Genomic DNA, 26612 nt, shown 5'->3' with positions numbered 1-26612 from the left:
GGTCATATGGATCAGCAATATACCCTATTAATATGATTGGCCTAGCCTATATATTTTTTACACTATGGGCTGGAGTTATAAAATAAAACTGAAAACGCGTAGATTTTGGAGATAAAAATAACTGAAATCAGCTAAAAAGCATTAGATCACCCCTACACACCCTCCCCCCCACCCCCACACACACACACACTGCCAAGATCCACACGCATTGCCCCTTTGGTTGGTTGGTCATGTTGCTGTCCAATATAAACCATGACCTCATCCCAAAAACAAAATAAATGGGCAATCCCCGAAAACATTATTGTGATATTAACGGACAGTCCATGTTTTTATTCTTGACTACAGCTGGTTGAGTAATGTTTATGTCTTGTGTTAGACACATATTCTTTTTTAAAACTGGTAATGAATCGTTGTTAAAATATATAGAAATTTTAATTTATATATATTTGTGAACAAATTATGTGAGCATTTGAAGCATTAATATTTTACTTGAATTACATGATTGCATCATCAGCATGTTGGTCGTATGGTGACCTTTAACCTGAATGAAAAGCAGGATGTAAATTGTCGCAATTCACGCAACGACTGCACATTATTTCAGCAAGTAAGTTCCTTGTTTATGCATTTTTCAAGTATTGCAAATACTTCATGCCCTATCCCTTCAAATGTGGGGCAATGGGGTGGGGATGTAAGCTGGTGCGGAAGTCACGTAAACTGTTGGATCTCGTGTATTTAAAGAAGAGCTCTCTGCACCACTACCAATTTATCACACAATTACATGTACATGTGGCGGGATGATCATGTGTGTGTAGGGGTGTACATACAGTCTGTCCACCATGCCACATAGAAGTACAAACCAAATTTGTGGCATCGGGGTCGATACTTTACGTCACACACGCGAACACGACACTGACAGCGTAAAGAGCGTGGTGCGCCGGCAAGTAAAATTCGCGCCAAAAGAAGCATTGCGCTGAAGCCTGAAATAATTATTTTCATACCTCCCGTTTCCGAGGTCTAGACTATACTTTGTACTTCTAAGTGGACAGACTGTAATGATCATGATGATGATCGACCATAAAAAAAAAATGATCATGTTTAATGTTATGTAATATCATATGTGTGAACTGTCTACAGCATAGCCATACATGCATAGAGCACAGACACACAGTACAGCTGCAGGGAAGGTTGTAATAAAGTCAACCCTCCCTCCCTGTGTGCTGTGGCTGTGCATGTTAAAGTGCAGAAAGAGAAGGTGGTCCCTTCACCCCCATATTACATCAGCATTGGTTTAGATGAGGTTTTGAATTAAATCAAATACTGGAACTTAAATTTTTTTGCAACTTACTACGTAAGTTCCAGTATTTTATTTTATTCAAAACCTTGTGATCGATTCTAACGACTGGATGACTGAAAATATTCACTATTTTGTTGGTTTAGATGGTTCGCAAAAGTAAAAACAAAGTACCGGTATGAAAAAGAAGGCGATCTTTTCTTTTAGACCATCCAAGCTATATAAGGTTAAAATTACAAATTTATCAACTTTTGCATCAAGGTTAAACATGTTTTTAGCTATCATACCTTTTATTTCTTTGAACAAATTTATTTTGTTCCAAAATCCATGTTTTTATTGCAGTGATGTAAAAGAGCTGAATGCAAAACCGGTGATGCAAATTCCAACACTTTCGCATACCGTAGCACGAGCACTTGATGTACCCAAGCTTGATGGTGATTTATGCTCACATATGAAGCATACAAGTGTGTTTGACAGACTTTTTATAATGCGTAACACAATTCTGCATTTATTCAAGATGGCAAATTTCTTGAATAACGTGGCAAATTTTTCTTTAAAAATTCCCTCATTTCACAAATTCTTTGCCACTTTTCACTCATCTTTTTTGTGGTGGAAGTGATGCTGATTTTCTGAAGGTATGTTTTTTGCTTTTAAATTGTTTTTTGTGACAAAAACTCCCTAGCAGAATAGTCATTTTCACTTGTTTTCAAAAAGTTGTTTTAACCTTGTTTTTTACCCCATAATTTCCCAATTATAATTGTAGGTATTGACAAAGGCTGTTGTCCTTTTTAGTAGATTACCTTTGCAAAACAAGGCCATAGCAAGATATATTTGAACTCTTTGAACCCCCAATGGGCTGTAGAGGTGTGGTAAATGTTTTAAAGTTCAAATTAGGACAGGCATTTTCATTCAAATGATGGGCAAACCTCTAGCTAAGACCCTGATTCCTAGGTCATTATTATAACCCTCCCCCAAGCAAACTCCAAGTCTAAAATGATGGACAGACAGGTGGCTAGCTAAGACACTGCTAGGAATGCTCTTTTGTTGTATGAGACCATGGCTTAATATGACTTATGACCAGGGACAGGCGATTTGCGCGGAAGAAAATAGCAAATTGCGCGGAACTCTTTTTTAAGTGCAAATCATGTATCCCTTCCCACAGGAAAAAAATAGCCAATTGCGCGGAATTGCACGGAAAAAAAGTTCCGCGCAAAACGCCTGTCCCTGCTTATGACCTAAGTGGTCAAATGCCATTGGCTCATCGCTCAGTGGCGTCCTTAACACCTTTGACCGAGCAGTGTGATAGAGTACTAGTATTAATAGCTACGTAATACATCGCTCGGGATTCAGCACCTTATGCGGCCCATACACGATCAATGTTATTGATCAATATTGCGGACCCTAGATGCAGAAGTGGATACAAAATCTACCATTGTGCGTGTACAATGGTAGATTTTGAATCCACTCATGTATCAAGGGTCTTTGATATTGCTCAAAAAATGGAACATGTATGGGCCGCATTAGAGCATTCGGCCACTGTGGGTAGAGAAAGATTTGTATGTGATTATTCATTTGTTGTTTTCATATAGATAACACTCAAGTAAACCATGGATGAAGAGAACCCTGAAGTAATACATGAATTCTTACACAGAATTTTCCCTCTTGATGAGTGTGAAGGTGCAACATCATCAAGGTAAATGACAATACTATATTATACACAAATGGATACATTTTATAAAAGAAGAATTTGCCGAGTTTTTATTTCAAGTGGAAGTTTTGGACTGCGCCTACCTTGTCAAAATTGCAAATGTAAGACTTCCTGACAGTATGTAATGTTGACAGTGTGAGTGATTTGTATAATTATGTTGTCATGGAATATTAATATTTACAGGTTACATTTAAATATCTCAAGGTGTGAATATTATATATTTGTAATGTGCGTTAATCAGCTTAGTGCTTCAAGGAATGAACTGCAGATGTGTAAACTTTGTTTTTTATTTTCTGTTTGGGCAATTGGGACTCTGAAACAAGCAGATCATCAAATGTCTTAGTATTCCATTTCATGAAATCTTTATTCCATTCATTGATTTTAACAGTGATCTCTTAGGGATTGCAGGGTTGCCATCTCATTTGGATGAACTATTGACAGCCAAGATTAAAGATAGGCAAAAAGGTAAGTCAACAAGGCTAGTTAATCCAGCTTACCAGGAATAAAGGCACTACATGTAAGTGAAGAGTTTGTTTGCAAAAGCCAATAAATGCCATTTTCAAACTCTTTTCATTAAGACCACCAACATCTGCCCAGTAATGTTAGCTTTTACTTGATCTTTATAAAGTCCAATGCATCTTTTTGAAACTTTGATCAAAACCAGCACATTTTTCTACACTATTGTTGTTGTGAGGTCTCAGAACTATGTTTTGAAGATCTCCTTGGAAAAACCGTGTTGCTGAGCAACAAGCATTAGTGGTAAACAGAAGATCGTCACAACAGCAATAATGTAGAAAAAGGAGTGTGCAAGACTTCGAAACATCACCAGTGAGTACTGTTTTGCTGCACTGGAATTAAGAATAATCTGCTATCTATATTTGGCAAGTTATATTTGCCTATATCTAAATCAAGAAAAATGGATACATCGGTTTTTGCATCTGAACTCCCAAGTATATACATGCTTGTACCACATTTCTTTCCTTGTAACATACACATCTCGGATACATACAGAGAAATTTTGTCATTTTTTTATTCTGTGTAAATACCCCAGGACCAAGTATAATTTCAGATGACCTACAAGCAGGTTCATTTGAGTCTTTTGAGTCACGATTTGTCCTACAAATTTTGTATTTTATTTAAGTAGCCCCTTTATCAGAAGAGAAAGAGTACATTTCATTCCATATATTCATGACGCTTTTGTGAAAAACCTTTTATTTAGCTTTATGTGACGTTGAAGTAGGACGCCTTGGACCAGAGAAAGCATGCTTTGACCTCAAAGTCAGCGTTGGAGTATTTGGTGTGGATGCTGAAAAGTTGCAGTTTATCAGCAGAAGTAACTTTGCAACTGGAGTAGCTAATACTTGTGTTTTCAAAGGTAACCTAAACAATTATTTATTTCCACTTGTGTGTTAGTGATTTAATTTGATGGTAGGAACACATACTATTGCCACTGAAAGATACCGCCAAATTATTCTTCCAATATGGTGCTCTCACTTGTGGTGTAAACATATTCAGATTGTGATTATTTCAGAACAGCTTCATATAACATCTGGGTAAAGCAAGTGACTTCACCAGATACACCAGGTCCAAATATGCAGCAAAGCTAATCTGCTACGGTTTACTTACACAACCTTGTAGTCAAAGTTAAATGGAGTGTATTGTGTTATTTGAGCAAAATTACAATTTCTGATTTTATCACTGACCAGTGTATAATTATAAAAGTAAACGTATAAGAACAAAACAAATAGAACTTACTAGAAATATCTTAAAGGAGAATAACACCAAGTGGTATGTTTAGAATCATTTCATCTACTTTTAACATTTGCTCATAAGATTGAATAATATTAATATGTAATATCTGTGTTGTATTGATCAGGAAAATGGATGTATGAAGTAATTCTGGGTTCCAGTGGTATTATGCAACTTGGCTGGGGTAATGCTGGATGCACGTATGAAACTGTGGTAAGGACAAAACATTTTGGTGTAATAGGTATCACATAGGCAAATTACATTGACAAAATACTAATTTAAATAGCTACACAAGTGAAATCTTGCTATAATGTGTTAACCATCACATATAGTGCATTATGTCAAGCGTGTGCATAGGACCTTGTGGAAAATGATACACACTGGACGGTTAGGAGTACACTTAATTTGTAAAAGGAAATCTGCAGACTATTATAATACACTTAATATACTATAAAAGTTGACATTTTTTTGCTACATTAATTTTCCTGCTTTTTTGTGTCCCAAGCAGCTACTATGAAAATAATGTGAATGTATTCCTCTTGTGTAGAGGTAAATGTAAGGAAGCTTATAGAATCACCAAAAACAATTAATCACAAAATGTCCATGATTGAAATATCCACTTTTACTTAACTTTAACCAAGGCTTTCCACCTCAAAAAACTGATAAGATCTTCAAGCTATTAGTAAATGTTGACAAATACCGGGTACCGAAGTCAGTGACTTTCACATTAATGAAGTCAGTGAAGTTCAGAATTCAAGTTTCACACAGATGATTACAGGTGCTATGTCAACATGCTAGTACAGTGGATTTGTGTAAGGGTGCAGACACATCTCTGAAGGATACCCTCTTTGAGAGTTGAAAAACCCACACATAGTGTATCAAATGTTCATTGCATTGCAGAAAGGAGTAGGTGACATGATAGATTCATATGGTTTTGATGGCAGAAGAAAATGCAAATGGAACTCAGGCAGATGGCCATATGGAGAAGAGTGGATTGCTGGTGATGTCATCCAGTGTATGTTAGATTTGGATGAAGGCACTGTAACATTTGGCAGGTAGGAGCCAAAATAGTTAGGATTCCACTAGCAAGGTTTACACACCAAAATAGTATGACCTTCAAAATTATCATCAAAAGTAATGTGAAAGATGCAAGAGAAGTTAGAGTTGTGCCTTTAAAAATTGTTAAAGCTGGGAAGTTCATTCCTGGGAAATTTTGCTTCTATAGATAAAGAAATATGTAAGAAATTAAGAAAAATATTGCTATCTCTATGGGAAATTTAGCATGAAGACCTTTTCAAGGTCAGGTCTGGGAATACTTACCTTAGTTCAATCTCTATTCAAGTTCAATTCCCCTCATTCCAGGGATGTGACTTTCCTGAAATGTTTACTTACAATAGAAATGATTGATATTGTGTATAATCTTGCTTTCTGCTGTTTCTTTGCAGGAATGGTAAATCTCTTGGAGTAGCATTTGACAATGTGAAGACTGGCCCATCATATGCCTACTTTCCTGCTGTCAGTCTATCACCTGGTGACATTGTACAAGCCAACTTTGGTATTGTGCCTTTCCAGTATCCTTTCATGACCAAATATATTTGTAATATTTGTGTGGGGGTGTGTGAGGACATACAATGACAATTTGATATCAAATTGCAGATGCACCCAGAGGTGTAGATGTCCATGTTTGAAGACTAGATGCAATGGGTAACAAGTTACACAACACTGTATTTAGAAGCACGTTTAAAATTAGGCTGTGAAAAAGGCTACTAAAATATCAGTCTATTGATAGGTAAGAATGTGTATCTGCATTTGCATAGTTAGCATATGCAGGCGATTACCCACATTCATGGGTGACGGTTCGCTATCTCTAAGGTTCGCTATCACTAAGGTTCGCTATGTCTAAGGTTCGTTATCACTAATTACGAAAAAGGTTCGCTATACCTAAGGTTAAGCTATCTCTAATTTCAAATAAGGTTAAGCTATAGCGGTCCTTATTTAAAATTAGAGATAGCGGACCTTATTTGAAATTAGAGATAGCGGACCTTATTTTAAATTAGAGATAGTGGACCTTATTTAAGATTAGTGATAACGAACCTTAGGTATAGCGAACCTTAATCGAAATTAGTGATAACGAACCTTAGAGATAGCGAACCTTAATTAATTAGGGATAGCGAACCTGAAACAAAATTAGTGATAGCGAACCTTAGGTATAGCGGACCTTTATTGGAATTAGTGATAACGAACCTTAGAGATAGCGAACCTTCAATAAATTAGTGATAGCGGACCTTATTCAAAATTAGTGATAGCGAACCTTATTTATAATTAGTGATATCGAACCTTAGAACTAGCGAACCTTATTCTACATTAGTGATATTGAACCTTAGAAGTAGCGGACCTTTTTTTAGGTATAGCGAACCCTTTTCTCTATTAGAGATAGCGGGATTCTGATCTCCATAGACTTTACACGTTAGTGATAGCGAACCTTAGAGATAGTGAACCTTAGAGATAGCGGACCTTAGAGATAGCGGGATGTCACCCATTCATGTGGGGTGTGTGTGTGTAAAATGCACCAGCCATTCACCACTTGCAGTAAACATATGACATAGATAAAGCTACACAATTTAATAACAGCTGAAAACAGCAATATGCTGGCTTAATGAAGTGATTGAAAAGTCCACAACACTTTATATTGATTGAATATATCTAAACATGTGTGGGTTAGGACACAAGTCTCTTCAACAAAATCATTGCATTTCACCTTAACTATTATATTCAGATATCCTTTTGAAGGATACAGACCTGTACAAGAGCCTCCAAATGACAGTCTAGTTAGGGCAAAAACGCTACTAGAAAGTTTGGAGAAAATACTGCCATATTTTATGCAGGTAAGAAAGCTGAATTCTCACAAAATTACCTCATTTGAAGCTTGCACCTTGTATTATTTTCATGATAATTCATGAAATAAAAAATCAAATGTAAATATTGTTATAAAGATTTTATGCTTTAAAAGTAGTGCCAGAGTAGAAGAATATAAATGTTGGTGCCATTTGAAAGCCAACTGTTTTATATTAATAATTTTTATTGCTCTTGACTTGCTTGTGTGTTTTACCACTTTGAAAAGTGTGATACATTAGATATTCTTGCATTGTAAATATTATTGTGCAGCATTAAAAACAAGTGGTATAGATGCAAGTTTCTAATATAATATAATAGTGATTTTATTCTTTATGTGATACCAGGTTGATGATCAGCCAAACAAGTGTCCAGTAAGCAGACAGCATCTACTGCTCATATGTGATTCTATTCTTCAAAGATTGGGTCCACTGCTGGTAAGTCATACTGCAGTGTTAGTACTCTCTGGCTTCATGAATGCTCTATGTTTTCTTTTTTTTGTGGTATTCATTCTGCATCCTTTATCAGGACACTTTATTGTACTGTTGAATAATGAAGTGGGGTTGTGATTGGCTAATTGAATCATAGCAGGAAATATCCTCATTCATTGAAAAAGCCGTAAGCATCACTTGACCCCGACATAACCGGGTCATTTTTGTGTGATTAACAGTAGACGCTTTGCCAATTGTGAAAGGACCTTCCTGAGATCTGTAACAAAGTTCATATCAATGACAAATGACATAGCATGTATATTTTCGTTATCTGAATAGATGAGAATTTGAGTGCTAGCAGTTGGTCAGATGTTGTCTAAAGTATTTAAAATCTCTCTCTATTCAACATTTCCTATATTCTTTTTATTCAAATTGCTTTTGTAGCCATATTTGTAACATGTTCTTCCTTCTTATATGAAATACAGGCAGAGGATCAGTACATCAGTGACACTCTTCTTGCTGAATATTTTGACAAACACACTGATCTTTGTCACCCTCATGAAGCTCAACCTATGATTCAAGCTCTCTTTGATGTCTTCTGGGCATTATTAGAAGAACATGAACTCAAGAAGATACTACTTAACTTGACAGGAGTGTTTGGAAGAGGTTACAGATTGTCTTCTCCAAGTTCAACGTTAAAACAACAGGTTAGTTGGAACAATTGGTCGTATTTGAGTTGGTAGCAGAAGATATTTGGGTTTATCTTCTGAGTGTACTTGCATGAGTGGTTATTTACATACCATGAATTTAGGCGTAGTGATGTTTATTTTCTAATTTTCATTTCCAACTTTTTTCTCTTAACAGATTAAGTATTTGAAACTGAATCTGATAGTTCTACAGCATGAACGGACACGGAAACTACTTCTAAACCTGAACATCTTTGAGACCCGATTCCCTCACATCTTCAGAACAAGAATGCCAGATGATGATATCTTAGATGAGATGATATCAGAGGAGGATTTGAATTTAGATGAGGTAAGCATACACCAGAGAGGATTGCACTCAGGAGCCAGCAAATGCCATTTAAAAAGGCTCTTGGGGCATTCTCCAAATAAAAGAAAATTATTCAAAGCTTTTTTCTTCAGTTTTATGTGTGTCATATTTTAACTTTTACAATCAGTGAACCTTTCTGAGAAAGTTGCTTCTGTTTTTTTTTACTTTAAATCATGTAGAGAGTTTTTCATCCAAATACACATCTTGAATTGTTTATCAAGATTTCATAAATATTATGGAAAGTATCATATCATTAGAAGTTCCCAAAAACTTTTCGAAAGGCCTTATAGGTGTGACGTGTACTTCAATTTCATAAGAACAATATTCTTTGAGTTAAAAATGTGTAACTGTAGTAAAGTCCTTATCACTTGAGAATGCTTGTTATTCAGTTTGCGGTTCATAAAACCTTACAAACCATATTTTGTATGTATTCTATTATACAGCTCACCAGAGGTCCGGTTTTGGAGAGTGAGCTATACAAGGCCAATGTAGACAAAGTAATGGCACTGTTGCAGCAAGCAGACAGTCTCCGGATAGCTATCATTGAGATATTTATGACAGAAGATGACACAACATATGGACAGTCAACCATGTCTCTGTTCATTGAAAAGATTCAGCAGTTTGTCACAACATCAATTCAGGTATGGTTTGAACATAGCAAATAAAACAGTTGGAAGGATATAGACTCATTTAATTTTAACACCCAAAACGTAAGACCCAAGTCATCAATATGTTGATATTTATTTCTTGCAGACACTGGGTGTACGGTCAATGAATGCAGTGTTGTCAGGGTTCTTCTTCTCACTACTACCTGTGGTCAAAAAGCGCTGGGAAAAAGCTGCCAAGGAGAACCCTGAATATGTGGCATATGAAGGTAGGTTGCATGCCATTATTTTTGTTTTGTGCCTGCTTCATAGGGGAAATCTAAATTCAGTCGAAATAAGTACATAGGTTATTTCATATTCACACTTGATGTTATCTGTGGCATAAATTGCCATTGTTAAGGCAAGTCTCCATTACATCTCTCCAAGTTACCTCTTAGTTAGTGTTGCCCCTTATCTCCCTTTGAAAGCAAGTCTGCATTCAGCATCTTGTACCAGCCTATTAACTGTGCACAAATCCATCAATATGCCTCGGTCTGCTGAACACAATGCTTTTATGTTGCTTTTTGCAGGTAGAATGAGTCGCCTGCTCATATAAGGGAACGTAACACAGTGTTAGAATTGGTTGTTGTCTGTTTGCATGTAGGCCTTTGGACCTTCTGTTTTAGTGCTATGATTTAGATGTAACAGCGCTTTAAGAATAGGTATGGAAATAGCTGATGAGATAGTTGGTCATGTTGGAGGCTTATTTCTTTATTTTTATTTGTGGGAAAACACATGTAGTTGTGACTTCAGAAGAACAAACTTTTGGCTTAATATGTTGTGTGTCTAGACTGTAAATGCTGCATATGTTAACTATTCTTGAATATGGACAACCCAGACACAGATAAAATAACATTGAAAAGTTAGAAGAAATTGATCATTATTCTAAACCCATTCTGCTCTTATGACATTTGTTTACAGATGCATATATCCCACTTCAACTCTTTGTCACTGATGGTTGCTTGAAACTACAAAGGATTGGAGGAGTCACATCACATCTGGATAAAGTTCACAAAGGTAATTAGTAACAAAAACACAATAGGTTAATTGACCTGTTTTAGCAGGTCAGTGTACAAATAGTTCATATGAGTATGCATGTCATACATTGCATGAACTGAAGTGAGCACTGGTAGGTAGATCTATGATCTTATCTGTGGGGCCTCAGTGGTATCCTGTGTGTCTTGGGTCTTGTGTGTGCATAATGTAAAATGAAATTCAATTGATAAAAAGTAACCTATTTTGTTTTCCCATTTGTATTTGCCATGTGGTCCTTAATTTTTTGTGAGAAATTTAGCACTGGGATACTGTTGATCACTAAAGGTGATAAGAACGTTTAAAATAGTTACAACTAGCCTATTTTAAGTTCTTGTTGCTAGGGGTCCCAAGATGTATGAGAATATGACTAACATTTTGATGTGTTGGTTCTTGTTTATTTGTTCAGAGGAGCTTAGGAAAGTTGGCATCATAAAAGAAACTAAAACAGAAGATAGCGCTTCCAAGAGTAGTGCTCCTAGCATGACGCTAAGTCAGATGTTATCAAGTGCTGCAGCTGCACATCCTGGTGGCCTGACTCTAGAACAAATATCAAATATTGCTGCTGCAATAGAGACAGAACAACCAGAAACACCACCAAGTATCATCCAATCTGTGAACAGTTCAAGTCCAGATGATAGCCAATCAGCAGCAATAGATTCAAATTTGAAATGTGAAGAGCCAATGAGGAAGGACCTTATGCAGCTGGTCGATGCTATGGTGATGTTGTATTCTATTAGCACACACAAGGTGATGCAAGATCCATTTGCTATGCAACTCTTGATTAAGGAGTACGAAACAAACATCACAAGTACAAAGGAAAAACTGACAAAATGCTCAGAAGAAGTAAGTATAATAATGTGTAGAGAAATGCTATGATATTATAACTATGATGAAGTTTGTATAATGTCATGTTTTCTGGATTGTTTTCTGTATCAGTGGGTCTTTAGATGCCATTATACCGAAGTAGAAGTATTGAAGTTTCATTGAAATGATCTGCTTACATGAAATTATTCAAAATTTCTTATGTATTACAAATATTTGTTATAAACATGAAAAAGACATTAAGTCAGAAGATCTTCATCAATATGTTGATGTTCTATTTCAGTTAACTGAGGTTAGGAGTGTACTAGAGAGAACAAATGCTGTGTTTTTGAAACGTCTTTCTGAGCACTTACGAAAACTGATATGGATAGATGCTGGGTCTCTCGTGGGGTAAGTGACTGTTGATTTGGTCAAGAATCTTTTAGCATACGTTGAGCTAAATTCAGTGGGTTAGTACGAGCACATTTTGTGCTCATCACAGTTAATTTGAATACTACAATTAATTAAAGGTCACAAAATATTCTTTACCTGTAGGGGTTCATATTTAGGTCTTTGAAACTGAAAATAAAGCAAAACTGCTCAGAACTGAAAAATGAATTGTTGGCCTTTGCTTAGGAAAAAAGCAGTATGCCTCAGAGCTGCCGTGTGCGTTTGTTTTGCGGCACGCATTTGTCTTGAAGAAATTGGCCGATGTAATTGTTTTGCTTTTTTACTTTTTTTATACACAATATCTGTAAAATATATGTTTAAAGCATATTGTTAAAAGAATTGTGACAAATATTTTAAATTAGTGAAAATATTTTAATATCAGTTTTGATTGTTTTGAGCTTCTCAAACATATTTTGACTGCATTTGATTTGGGTTAAAAAAAGGGGAAAAAACCACACATTCTGCATTGGATATCAAAATATTTATAAGGTCTAGAAGACAAAGTTTTTTTATTATGTGCTTTATTATAAGGGACTTGCATCATCATGATCATGTTGAGGAATTATTTTCCTGCCAGTTGAATAACTGGATCTCCTTTAAAGAAAATTTGGTACTCTCTACACCAAACTCTATCTTATTTCTGACTGCTAGTAATATTTTTTTCTCTTTGCTTGCAGCAAAAACCTGAGTGTATAAACTGGTTGAATGGTGTATTGCTGAGGACATTTGAGAAAGGCATGTGCTATGACAAGCTGTTTGCCTACTTGCCAGAGTTCTATGTGACATCGGTATGTCAGGCAGATGACTTTGTCTTCAGATGCCAGGAACAGAAAGTATTACCAGGTAAGACAGATACCAGAAGGAATTCACAATTGCAGGAGACCAAATTCCTTGAAACCAACCCACCAAATTAGGAGCAAGAGAAGTTGGAGGGGGAAGCAGTAGCAGGCTTTGATATTTATAGTGTATTGCAGTTTACCTTTGATGAGAGCATCCCTGAGAGCTTACTTTAGCTTACAGCGCGTATTCACTGTTTTAAAATGCACTTGTCTCTGATTAACTGCTGATGCGTCCTGTTGTCGAGTCACTGAATTACCCATTGTATGCATGTTTAGTTCCACCTTGTCAACATCACAGTAGTACGCTCTTTTCAAAGGTTTACAGCAATTTACTGTAAGTGCGTACTTGTTTGCAATATGTAACTGTGCATTGGGTCAATAAAGCATGTTATCTGCAACATGCGGTATACTATTTTGGTCCCCAAGGCTGACAAGTCAAAGTGGTCCAATGTGATATGCTTGGGGCTATTTCTTTTGGCCAATCTGAAAGGTGAAATTAAAGTTTCCAACTTAACTCTGACTGATACTTCTAGTATATAAATACCTGTACACTAGCATATAGAACATACAACTACATGTACCTCACCAATCAAATGTGTCCTGCCAAGTGATAACTTAGTAAAATAAAATGATACAAGTGTCTTTGCTTATTTGCTCCCCCCCCATAAAGACAACACTGCATCTGAATAAATAAACAATAATATTCTCTATGTTATTTCTTTCTTTGGCAGATTGGATTTATCTGTTATAGAAACAGAAGTAGATGAGAGAAATTATGAGCTAACCTAAGAATACAATGTATGTTTCCTCCACAGCTAATGAGGATGGCCTTCGCAGGTTCCTCACCTTAATGTGCACGTTGATAGGTGACAAACGTATCATCAATCAAATGATTAGAGAACAAATCTTTGAGAGTCTTGCATTCTATCTGAAGAAAAGCAAATATATACCAGTCATTGAAAGCCTTCCTGAAGATGTGTAAGTAAACACAGATTATGAACATTTTATTTGTTTAAGTATCATCAAAATTACTTATTATTTGTGACTTTTTATTCGGCAACATAAGTCTTAGTTTGTAAATGCTGTATATTTGTTTTTCAGACGAGCCAAGTTTCTGAGTGGCGTATTGGATCTACATGAAAGCCAGATGTGGGGATACAGCAGTAGTCTGTTGGTCAAATTTTGGAAGGTGAGATAATAGAGAAAAATTCACTATGTCTTTGTCCTTTCTCAATTGAATAATGTTTTATAACTGCATGGAGGTAATGTAATAATTTAGTTCAAGTAATTCTGTTAACTGACAATAAAACTGATCTCAATTCATAATTGTTTCATTTCATATCTCATATCAAATGATGTATGATACTCTAGAAAGACCTGTTCTCATCAGTCAGTGTAACATAGCTTAACTTGTTATTTGTTATTACAGAAAAGTGGGTTTGCATTTAGATATGACAAGTCGCCTGGTCTGAAGGAGGATGTAAGCAAGAAACTTGATGAGGACAAAGACAAAAATGGTATGCTACTAAATCACATATCCTCAGTTTATTTATAAAGGTCAAATCATGTTACCAAGAAGTCAGACTTTGCTATGCAACTATTTTTTATAATATTTTGCATGTTAAGGTAATATTGACTGGACAGCAACAGTTTTTGACTGGTTAATAGGTCCTAAAGTCAATTGTTTCATAATTGAATTAAAACCAGTAAGGGTTATTTAAGTAGGTATCTAAACTCAGTCTTAATTTTAACCCTAATCTTAATGATAATCCCAACCCTATTCATAAAAACTAATAGGGGAATATTGGAATGTCATCTTTCCCTGGGAAAGATCTGACAGCAGGCCAGACCATGGCCAGAGGGTAACATGAGTAGGTTTCTTTCACCTTGAAGGCAAGGATATTCTTGCAAATATGGGCTAACTTTCCCCTAGGCCATCCAATATACCATGAATTAGTAGGACTACAACTGGTATCTTTTGGTCAGTTTATACTCCTATTTCCGCATCTGTTATTTTTATGTGCGCCTTAAAGTACTTTTAAACTCTTGCTAAGAAACACAAGATCATTCTTTTGAATTCTGAACAATATGATTGTCCTTTGGAATTTCTTGTGTTATTGGCAATTTAGGGTAACTGTTAAGAGACATTTGTCAAAACATATTCGTACCAGTGATCAATGTTACTTGAAACATACAGTGGAAGAAGTGCTCAAGTGTCAAAAATAGTTCTAATATAAAATACATGAAGTAAAAGTATTGTGAATAATTTACACAACTTTTCAGACAATATGAGTAAAGTTTCTGAAAACAAGATACCTTAAAATTTACTCCACATTTCTAAGAACCAAATATAATGTTTGAGTACTTCATATTGTTTTCATTTTGTTAATTGTATTTTTAGAGGGATCATCTGTAGTCTTTCAGCAACAGTTAGGAGAAATCCTACGTCAAAATGACAAATTAGCTCTACAGTTCCTGCATTCAGTACTCAACAAACTCAACACAGTGTTTTCTGAATTCATTGGAATGCTACAACAAGTGAGTTATCCTCAATTTGTTTATCACTTATTTTGTTTACTGTGGTTTTAGTTAATATATCCTTCATTCATAGATTCTTGTTCATTGATTGGTTAAAAGTGTGTCACATGATCAAAAATAAACACACTATTCTGTGAGGAAGTGCAAAAAAGTACTATTTACGTCCGTAAATAGTACCTTCAAGCCGTAAATAGTACTTCTGGATATTTACTATTTACGGATAGCAGCATACCCACGTCGCAGTCCATAAAGCATAACAATAACATTGAACGTCGACATTGACTATGAGAGTATTTTGTCACTGCCGAGAAACGAAAACACAAAAATGGCGAAATATAAATCAAGCTGGAGTGGGCTGCTACTGCTGAAGAAGATCACGATTTCAGCTGTTGAATTTGAATTGTTACCAGTTCTAGCGCAGGAACGTGTTTTAGATAGACCAACACAGTCAAAGCAATACTGATACTGACATGGTAAGCTTAAAAACAAACACTGACAGTGCGAGACTAGTCTTGGACCGCCATATCATGTCATAATTTTAAAGCTTGAAAGCATATTGCAACAATGAAGGAAATTATTTTTTAAAGTATAATAACACAGACCATGAATTGTCTTAACAACCTATCCCAGTTTTGAGTAGTATTAAGTAAGATCCTTCCATACACTTCACATGTTATGGGAAAGAGTGAAAAGTCAACCAACCCAAAGTGTTACAAATAATTAACTCGTGTTTGTTAATTGTTCACTCTTTCCTATAAATTATATTTAGTTACCTCTTGTAGCAAGCTATCATTCTCCAATTTGGGTTTATATGTTTGGATGCATGACCCCATTACCTATAATCACTTGTTATACTTGAATTACAGCACAAAGTGTGATAACTTATTTTCCTTTCTTTTCAGTTTGTACATGCCTTAAAGGAATCTGGTAAAGTCAGCATAGATGTGAGGGAGATCAGTCTCTGTAGCACATGTTATACCCACACTGTCGGTCTACTGCGAGTGCTGGAATTAGTGTGTCATACCGCACCAGAGATTCTAACAGATTGGTCCAAACCACTGGCTGAGAGCATGCTCTGTAGAGTGTTACAGGTATCTTTAATTAATCATAGATCTGTAATGATCTCATCCATATTAAATTTATTTATAGGTTAATAACGTGTATCACTTGTTGGGAGTGAAATTGTTCAAAAATATGCACACGTACTGATGAGAAGTTGATGCGTCTAATGCACGAGCCCTGAAGGGGGGAGTTCATTAGATGCATCAACATCTCAGTACAAGTGCATTATTTTGTACAATTTCTCGAGCAAGAAATGACACACATTTATTAACCTATTTCATAAAAAAAGACAGTGATTTTGCCTGTTTCTATTACAAATTATCACTAAAATGTTGGAAAATAGAACCAAATTTAAATGCATCAACCCGCCTGAAAATCGAAACACATCAGAGGTGCCTCATCTATAAACACTATCAAAAAGTTCTTAAAAACACACTGAATTTTGATTGTTACTTGTAATTTTGCTTATGTTATTTTTGTACATGCAATGTTGCTTTGGCGAATGGCATAGAAACTTCTGTATGTACATGTATTACTTACTAGAAAAATTGAAATTAAGTGTCGCATTTCATATAATGTAAGCTTATTCTTACACATACTCACAGATGCAAATGATGGCATGGTGTATTTTCAAAATATGAACCATTTTTCTATTTCCCTTTGTTATTGCAGTCTGTCATTCAGATATTAGCACGTATCACCATCAAAGGCTCAGTGAATGTGTTTGATGAGATCTGTAAGCTAGACTATCCTGGGTTCAGTGACATCGATCACTTCCCCATTATGGCTGCCATAGCTGGCATCATCGTTCAACTTATTGTCACTGGAACTGATTTAAGGTATGTTGGTAAATTCAGTAATGTTTTTCTGATGTATGCTTTGTAAGCTTCTTACCTATGTTTGTAAAAATTTTACAGCATTGAACTTCACCTCAAATGTTATCCTCCCCATGCATGATATAACAGTAGAAACACAAGAATACAAGAATTTCAATTTGCGATATAGTTGTTTTAACAACTATATCGTACATTAAGCCTTAATGTACGATTTCCGTCAAATTTTGATTATTTTATTCAAAATGTTGAAATAATATTAGTAATAACTGCCGGGAAGGGTTGCTGTCCATTTTAAGCTGAAATAACCATGTAATGTTAAAGAAACCCCACTGGTTATTTTGGACATTTAACACAGAGTTCTATGGGAGGACATATTATCATAATTTTTAAATTATGATAATATGTCGAACTTTGCTCTGTTAACCTACAAAGACAACACATTTGGTCGATTCCATTTAGGTGCAAGTTGTGACATGTGTAAACATAACAAATATGCAAAAAAATCAGGTTTGAAAAAAATTAACCAATTTCATATTATAAGATCGTACATAATGGCTTTAAATTTGCATATTAATGAGTGACACTTCAGTATAGTCATTTTGTGAAAATGGATTGGGTTATCCCAATTGAAATCCATATATAGCATTTATTCAGTGGTTCTGGACATATGCCTTATTAAATATGAAAAATCCTAGATTTTTATCCGTGAAATTTATTTGTCCTATGCCAGATTGTCCTGGGCTTAGAATTTGTCATAGTTTGTTACTGTGAATGTTGACGGAGGTGTCTGTATAAAGCCAGGTTTAATGTTTATACCTTTACACTATTTGGAATCATGGATACTGCATTCTGTTTATGTATTCAAACATCTGCAGTATGCAAATGTATAAATATTATCTATTGATGCTGCAAATATTATGATAAGGTCAAAAACAAACCATGTTTTTACAGGTTGGCACATCTATATTTGTATCATTTGTGTTCAGAATGTCCAACTTTTCAAGTTTCAATCTATTATAAGCTCATTAGATTACCAATTAGTTAACTGTTGATGTAAAACTTGCCATATCTTTTTAATTGCAGTAAAGAGAGAGCAACCACAGTACTATTACAAGATCAAGGCTTCAATCTTAGCTCACTAGAGTTTATGCTTAGTGGAGAAGGCCCTCCTGGTGGCATCTTTCAACGGAAGAAACAAGCTGATGCCGACTTTTCATTCAAGAAATGTAAGTGTCCACTTACCAAAGTTTGTTTACTGTGGTTTTAGTTTATGTATCAAGAGCCATGAAATTCTGTAATTTAACTATAATGTCAGAAGAGTTAAATACCTGGTGTTAAAGCACACCACTGTTTTCTCCAGTAAGTAAATCTTTTTTAAAATATATATTAACAGATCCAGACGATGTGACTGTAGAAGAAATCCAGCAGCTGGAAGAAGTCATCATGTATTTGAGAGCAAAGCAGCTTCAGATGCAAAGACAGGTATATCCAATAAACATCATGTGTGTGCTTGCAAACATATATAAAATACATGCACATCTTCTTGAATGAGCATGCAAATATTGTACTTAGACGTCAGACATTGCAAAAAAGGGAAGTTGTATACTTGTGGTGTGTGGATTTGCAGAACACTTGAAAGGAGGGCAACAAGGATGGGAAAAAGGGAAATGCATGCCAGTTTTCTGTATTTTAAGCACCGAAAATGATATGATTAGTGTACATTACACAGAAATATCAGTGTCTAATCATTGACTTCAAACGGTGAATAAGATGTTAGCATTATATCTCTCAATTCCTATCAAAATATGTATTTATGGTGAATGTAGTTTCAAGGCAAACATTTTCTACTGTATTGATAGTGGCATACATATTATTTGTGTTCTCAATTTCAATTTTTTTGATCATGAATATGATGAATCATGAATATTAGGGCTAGGGGTAATATAAGGTTTAGGATTGCAGTTAGGGTAAAAGTCAGCATTAGGGTTAGAGTTCATGGAAAACATGACCTTAATCTCCCACACAGTGGGTGTAGAGTCACCCAGTTGAAATCCATACTCCCTTTTAAGGTCATGTCTTCCATGGAATAACCCAATGCATTTGATACATGAAGAAAAAGCTTATCACCTGCCTGGAAATCTTATTATATATATCTCTCTGTTTGACCACTATAGCCAAGTTTGAAAGAAGAAGACCTGTGTACTATCTGCTATGCCAGTCAAGTCACCAAGAGGTTCTACCCATGCAAGCATGTATCATGTGGGTAAGTACAGACATGCCAATTGATTTGTAAAGAACTACAATCATACTAAATGATGTGTGTGTTACAAAATGAGTGTGAAAGGATGTGAAATTTGATGAATAAGAAATAGTATATTACAGCAAGCTCAAAATAAGTCTGTCTGGGGATTTGAACCACAATATAAGTAAATCCATAATTACAATTACAGAAATGGTAAGATCAATAATATTGTAATGATTTACTCAGGGTGTGGTAATATGGATGATGCGTGATTTCCTGATAAATAACTCAGAGAACGTAAACATGGAGCAAAACGACAATGGAAGTACAATCACAAAATAACACGATTTATTAATAAAACACGAATCCTAACCATACAGAGACTGCCGCTTATATTGAAAGTCATGTCTCTAAACAAATGGTCAAGCCGTCTTTGCACAGAAACAAATGCACGTGTTAACTCAACAAGCTCCAAATCATAAGTGAAGGTGCATCGGATCACTGGCCCACGCCCACGCCCATGGCACGCTCCTCTCACATGCCAGTCGACCCAGCAACAGCACCAACCAATCAGGGCCAGGGAACGGCGACGTAAAAGTGCATCGCGAGAGTGGGCGCAAAAGTGCGTCTACTGATACGTCGCCACCTCTCTCCGCCTCATTGCAGAAATCGTCTACCTTCCGCTGCATAATGCATACCACAAATGCAGACGCATCCACAATAACGAGGAAGAGAAGTGATGGGACAATTTATATGCAATTAGCGTCAATTAATTAACAAAAGGAATAATTTGGGTTTCATTTATGAAAGTCCGAAAATACGCAAACAATCAGGAATGTGCGCCTTGTGCAAATACAGCAAGTCAACAAGTCAACAAACTCTCCTGGGTCAATGTCCGTTCGTCAGGTCGAAGGCGACGCAAAATTGCATCGCCGAAGTCATTACATTTGATGAAAGTTTCATACACAAGAAAAAGGTAAAGCCTGAAAAAGATAGGGAGACACCCGTAGGCTCAGGGCATTTCACTCTCCCCACCTATAAAAAAAAGATTTGTACTCAAATCTTGTACAATAAATCCAATTTCAAATTGATGCATATGACAGTAAATAATTTTGAGAATTTTTCCACAAAGCAAATAAGTATTTACATTAAAAGCAATAATTTTGGTAGCTCACACAGTGGCCAAAAGTAATTTAACATTTCATTTTCATTTTAATCAAAAATACAGCGGTGGCAAAGCCCCGCAAATTTGCGTCTACTGATGCTAAATTTGTTACTGTCATTCATTCAGTTCAACATGTTCAAAAATCAAAGAAAGTGCATATCAAAACAACATAATGCCGAAAACATTGCAAGGAAAACGGGCCTAAATTTGGGGTGCCTACAAATTTGGAAATTTCGGTTAAAATCTTAATAACTACGCCCTAAACTCAACCTAAAGGCCTAACGTTGAGTTGTGTCATGTCAGCGGTGCCTAAAGATTTGGATAGGTGTAACTCGCTAGCTGTTGTTCACGGGTATTAAAAAAAACACCAGATGACACTTTGGATACAATTTCACGAACATGCGCTGCATGACAAAATTTTATGTGGACGCATAAATGCGTCTACTCGGGGAATGAAAACAACAACAGCCGGGCCTAAGGGAAAAATACAACAATAAATTAATTCAAAAAGGGGAGCGAGTTACACTTACCCTACATACAACTTACACTACACGTCATAATAAATTTCAATCTGGTAAAATCCAGTCCGAAGAGTTCAAAAACATAATAATAATCGGCGATCGTTGTCGTTGAACGTGGCATGGCGATGCTAGCCTAGGGCTTCGACAGTCATGACAGTCAATGTTCGTTGCATGCATCGTGCATGCATGCAAATTCACAACTTCAAGTTCATCGGTAGAAATACAAATCATTGTCTAAAGACGGTGAAAGATAGTTCCGCTTCAGGAGATTATATACAAATTCCACGGCACTTCGTCGATATATCATAGAGAAACAGCAAGCTACAAACAAGCTCACACCAGTAAGCTTGTAATTAAAAAAACGGTCCAAGTCATGCAAGTTCAATGGCAATTCTGCGTGTCCATTCATGTCCATGTATAAATAATGAATAGCAAATGTTCAAAATCCAATTCAAGTCGCAGAAACCATCATCACAGCAGCGTCAGCATTTACCATAGTCATTCAGGGTCTTGTAGCCTCGGTGCCCGCACTTTTGCGTCGACATATTTTGCGTCGACTTCTTCATCAAAAGTTGTTGTTTTCACGGCGACATGCAGCTGTTTCCATCAGATGTTGCAAACTCGCTCTGTGTCGCCAAATTTGGCGGTGCACGAGCTGTTCGCTTCGGGTTGACATTACTGAAAATGCGTAATTTCAGTATGTAGACAGCTTTTGGTGCCATTTTCTATAAACTTCATAGAAAACTTCAAAACTTCTTGTGCGTTTTGTTTATGCATGTAGGTTATTAAAACATCTTGATTTGGCTTCAACTTTTCAATTTCAAATTCACATCTCCTCGCTTGAATATACAACCAAACTTGCATTATCAATCAATTAAGTTCTCTTATAAAACTCGACCAGCAAGTTCAGAACTTTTTTAATCAATTAATTATACTGCATGATGCATGATGAGCATAACTGCATGACATAAAGAACATTTTTTGGCCATTCGTCCTAGATGTCAATTTCAGCAAGTACCTGCGCAGGCTTTCTAAGTTCATCATAACAATCATATAGGCCACAACCCATAGCAATACAAGTTTGTTGTCATCTTCAATCGTTTTCATTCAATCAAGCAACTTTATGCGTTAAAGCCAACATCAATTTTTATATAGGCCTACATGCATAGGCCTACAGGCCTACAAACTTATTCCGACTAGCGTTCACGGAATAATCAAACATCCACGCACATGAAGGGTCTTCCAAGACTTCAGTTAAAACCGGGGTTAAAACCCACAAAATGGGTAATGGAGAAATTTTTATCTCCATTCTTCATGTTCTTACTCATGCTGCTGTCTTTCTTTTATTCTCACGGGAGGCCTATTTTTAGGCCTTTTATGTCAAACCCGGTTTCTTGTAATTTTCATGAGATCGACTTTTTTTTGGCGATTAATTTATTGTTTGTGCCATTACAATCTTTGTATATCATTGTATATAGGCCTACTTTTGTAACTTGCAGGCTACTGTATAATGACACGATTTTTGCTATATTAATTTATATGCGACAACTTCCTCTTCCTGTTCTGGAAGGGCATGGTCCACGAAGGATCCATTTTTGATTCATTGTCACAATCAGGCAAAAGTGGCATAATGGCATCAATTATAAATTGACGTTCAAACGGTAGTTCATCATTGTGATATCTACTTTTTGTGGGTTTTTGGCATTTAACTCGCACTTTTTACTAATGCGTTTCACATCTGCAAGCCATTTCACCCACCAATACCGCTTGCCAATAATTTTTGCTAGGGTTATAGCTAGCCTACCTTCAGAGTGTTCTTGGTGTTTATTTGTATCTTCAAACACCTTCATACGCAAATGCTGTGGAACTACAAGTTTCATTGAAACTTTGTCTCCACAGTCTGAGTCGCAGCGTTTGTATAGAACACCGTTGGCAATTTCCAATTGGTCCCAAAATGACCAATATGTTTTCAGAGTTAGATTTTCTTGTGAAATGTCTTCCCATTTGGGGCGATCACAATCTAACTCTTTCCAAGACATAATTTGGTTCAGGACTTGGTCTTCCATCTGTTCCTTCCTCAGGTCTTTATCAGACCATTGATAGAACTTTTTACTGGTATCTTTGTCCTGGTCTTGACAATTTTGACTGTTGCACATGAATTCATCATGTTTCACATGATTTACATAAATGGATTTTTCAGTGTCATCCATTTCTTTTGGTTCCTCTGATGCACTTGTCAGTTCATCAAGGCCATTGCAACTGAACTGCCAAAAATCTATAAGATTTTCAGGATCGTGCATCAAGTTGTCGTGACTGTATTGTAGGCCTACAGTCTTCATTTCTTCCACGTCCGTGTTTTCCTTGACCACGTTATTAGGCATCACCATTTTCACATTTGACACTCGTTTTGAGTTGTCATCATGATCATGTTCATCGGACGTGTTTGACAAAGTTGGAGATGTCGTCGAGTTTAGACTCGTTTTGCAGTGTCTTTGGAAGTGACCAACTTCTCCACATTTAAAACAGATCAGATCTTATCTGTGTCTTTTGTTGTCATAGTTACCATGGTTACGGCGTTGGTTTTCGTAACTTTGGTCTTTAGTTTGCACAGACTCGATCTTCTGGAGAATTACCCTGAGAATTTCCAGCAGGGACTGTAAGACTATTTGGTCCTTCGACATGAGCGAGTCAACTTGTTCAGATGACTCCAATTTGTCCGACTGTAGGTCTAGGCCTACTTCAAGATTGCTGACAGATCTGACGTATTGACATGACCTCTGATTTTCGGCCAATTTGAAGGCCTCACACTCGATAGCAACATCAAGTGCTTCATCCAGGGTCTTAGGCCTGGTTTGAAATATGCTCCATCTCATATCAGAGTCTAATGCGTCTAAGAATTGATCTTTAGCCAGAATGTCTTGCATACTCCTGGGTGCATTTGGATATGCATATTTGGTTAATCTACGCAAATTTTGTGCCAGCTCTGGAAGTGACTCGCCCTTTTCACGGGTTCTGTTCTTTAATAGCGTCTTATTCAACTCTGCTTTATTTTCAGAGTTGAAACGCTTTTCCAGTGCGTTTATCAACGCTGGATAGTGATACCTGGAATGTTCTTCCAAATCACTCAGAACCGCAAGAGCAGCCCCTCTAAGGCTGGTAGCCAAAAATGCTGCTTTGACATCATCAGGCCAAGCATTTAATTCACACACAATTTCAAAGTGGGCCAAATAATCCTGCAACGGTGTTGAGCCGTCATATTCTGATGGCTTCATCAATGGTTTTGTCATTGATTTGCACCTTGTCTCATCAGGACTTATAGGCAACATCGTACATGTTTTGTACGGGTACGGCCTCCTTGTTTTACACAAGGGACTTTGTTGTGTGCTCCCTTCTAAATCGGAGAGCCTCGGCAGTTTCGCCGGTTCACTTTCAGACTCAAAGTCAAAATCAAAATAAGCTGTCCCTGTAGGTCTAGTAGGCCTACTACCACAAGCGTAGTCGCTCAGATATCGAGACACTGTTACTGCTTTTTATTTCTTGCAGCGGACTTTGGTCTGTTCCAGAAAATCACGCATATTTAATTCATCCTTACCTTGCCCTCTGGTTATACCAGTGGGTTCACTAACGATTTCAGAAGTCATATCGAAATCGCACCGCTGCTCACCAATGTAATGATTTACTCAGGGTGTGGTAATATGGATGATGCGTGATTTCCTGATAAATAACTCAGAGAACGTAAAACATGGAGCAAAACGACAATGGAAGTACAATCACAAAATAACACGATTTATTAATAAAACACGAATCCTAACCATACAGAGACTGCCGCTTATATTGAAAGTCATGTCTCTAAACAAATGGTCAAGCCGTCTTTGCACAGAAACAAATGCACGTGTTAACTCAACAAGCTCCAAATCATAAGTGAAGGTGCATCGGATGACTGGCCCACGCCAGCACGCTCATGGCACGCTCCTCTCACATGCCAGTCGACCCAGCAACAGCACCAACCAATCAGGGCCAGGAACGGCGACGTAAAAGTGCATCGCAGAGTGGGCGCAAAGTGCGTCTACTGATACGTCGCCACCTCTCTCCGCCCTCATTGCAGAAATGCGTCTACCTTCCGCTGCATAATGCATACCACAAATGCAGACGCATCCACAATAACGAGGAAGAGAAGTGATGGGACAATTTATATGCAATTAGCGTCAATTAATTAACAAAAGGAATAATTTGGGTTTCATTTATGAAAGTCCGAAAATACGCAAACAATCAGGAATGTGCGCCTTGTGCAAATACAGCAAGTCAACAAGTCAACAAACTCTCCTGGGTCAATGTCCGTTCGTCAGGTCGAAGGCGACGCAAAATTGCATCGCCGAAGTCATTACATTTGATGAAAGTTTCATACACAAGAAAAAGGTAAAGCCTGAAAAAGATAGGGAGACACCCGTAGGCTCAGGGCATTTCAATATGAACAAATGTTGATTAAAATTTGATTAATATCAATGTGAAGTCACTATAATTGAATTTTATTTTGAAAACTGATCTCTTATTGAATTACAGGAAGTGTATCACCCAGCATTTGCTGAACTCGCTACAGTGTTTCTTCTGTAAAGAGAAGATTATCCGCATAGAAAGTATTCACCCTGATGGTGGTGACCAATCAGATGCTATTGGGGTAGAGAGTCTTCTGGCAGAGTTAGAAAAGGGCAATGCAAAAGATGACTAGGTGATTGACATCAAGTTAGTGGATGCATTGCAAAAAATGCTTGCTTATCCTCCTCTTGACCAATTTTTGCCATACTAACGTGAGAGAGAGAAGGTGGTGTTAGAATGCTGAGGATTGAATAAGCAACATTTGTGGAAGAAATACTGCTTTAATGGACTCACATTGCAATTGGAAGGTTATTGATCTCCAGATGATTTGTTGAAGTACAAAGATTAATGCCGATACCATTTGTTAACAATATATTTAGTAAACTTATGTATTCATATTCAGAACTTGGTATTATTATTGATCATAGGAAGGACTTGGATCTTATGTTTCAGAAACTACCATCATTCAGGTTGAGAGAATACATTCATGACTAAGTTGATGTTGTTGTTGCACTTGGTTCATATTTTTTGTACTGGGAATGTTTCAATAATATCAACAGCATCATTGAGTAGTATATTTACTAATCTTGTCATAGTCAAAGTGTTCCCCATCACTAAAATAAAATGGGCATGTAAGCTTTCCTGGCTTAACACAGCATATGATATTGCATACATTGTTATTGTAAGTAATGAGGAATTCAGTGGTGATAGCTATAATGGCACATTAATGATTGTACGTTTCATCCATTTTGTAACTTACTC

At 36.6% G+C, this 26612-nt stretch overlaps 1 protein-coding gene across 1 annotated transcript; it reads left to right on the top strand.

Annotated features, from left to right (window-relative positions):
* Positions 1–525: 525 nt before the first annotated feature.
* On the top strand, positions 526–26612 carry LOC140147539 (E3 ubiquitin-protein ligase RNF123-like). The gene is made up of 27 exons (XM_072169321.1): positions 526–604; positions 2881–2984; positions 3388–3464; positions 4219–4374; positions 4876–4961; positions 5649–5803; positions 6194–6319; positions 7525–7633; positions 7988–8077; positions 8557–8778; positions 8936–9106; positions 9568–9765; positions 9878–9998; positions 10690–10785; positions 11210–11646; positions 11909–12010; positions 12732–12897; positions 13709–13871; positions 13995–14082; positions 14323–14410; positions 15295–15431; positions 16334–16522; positions 17166–17332; positions 18413–18555; positions 18723–18811; positions 19504–19592; positions 25818–26612. The coding sequence occupies exons 2-27, from the start codon at positions 2899–2901 to the stop codon at positions 25981–25983; spliced, it is 3717 nt and encodes a 1238-aa protein (XP_072025422.1). The 5' UTR covers positions 526–604; positions 2881–2898; the 3' UTR covers positions 25984–26612.

The sequence above is a fragment of the Amphiura filiformis genome, chromosome 3 (genome assembly GCF_039555335.1).
Source record: "Amphiura filiformis chromosome 3, Afil_fr2py, whole genome shotgun sequence".
Classification (NCBI taxonomy): Eukaryota; Metazoa; Echinodermata; class Ophiuroidea; order Amphilepidida; family Amphiuridae; genus Amphiura; species Amphiura filiformis.
Note: the sequence above shows the minus strand (reverse complement) of the source record. Positions and strands in the feature narration are given on the sequence as shown.

What these genes read in the sequence shown, in the direction of transcription:
- LOC140147539 (XM_072169321.1), top strand. Translation starts at nt 2,899, where the DNA reads ATGGATGAAGAGAACCCTGAAGTAATACATGAATTCTTACACAGAATT. An exon ending in GTTCAACGTTAAAACAACAG is followed by an intron (nt 8,779 to 8,935) that starts GTTAGTTGGAAC and finishes TTCTCTTAACAG; the next exon opens with ATTAAGTATTTGAAACTGAA. An exon ending in TCATTGGAATGCTACAACAA is followed by an intron (nt 15,432 to 16,333) that starts GTGAGTTATCCT and finishes CTTTCTTTTCAG; the next exon opens with TTTGTACATGCCTTAAAGGA.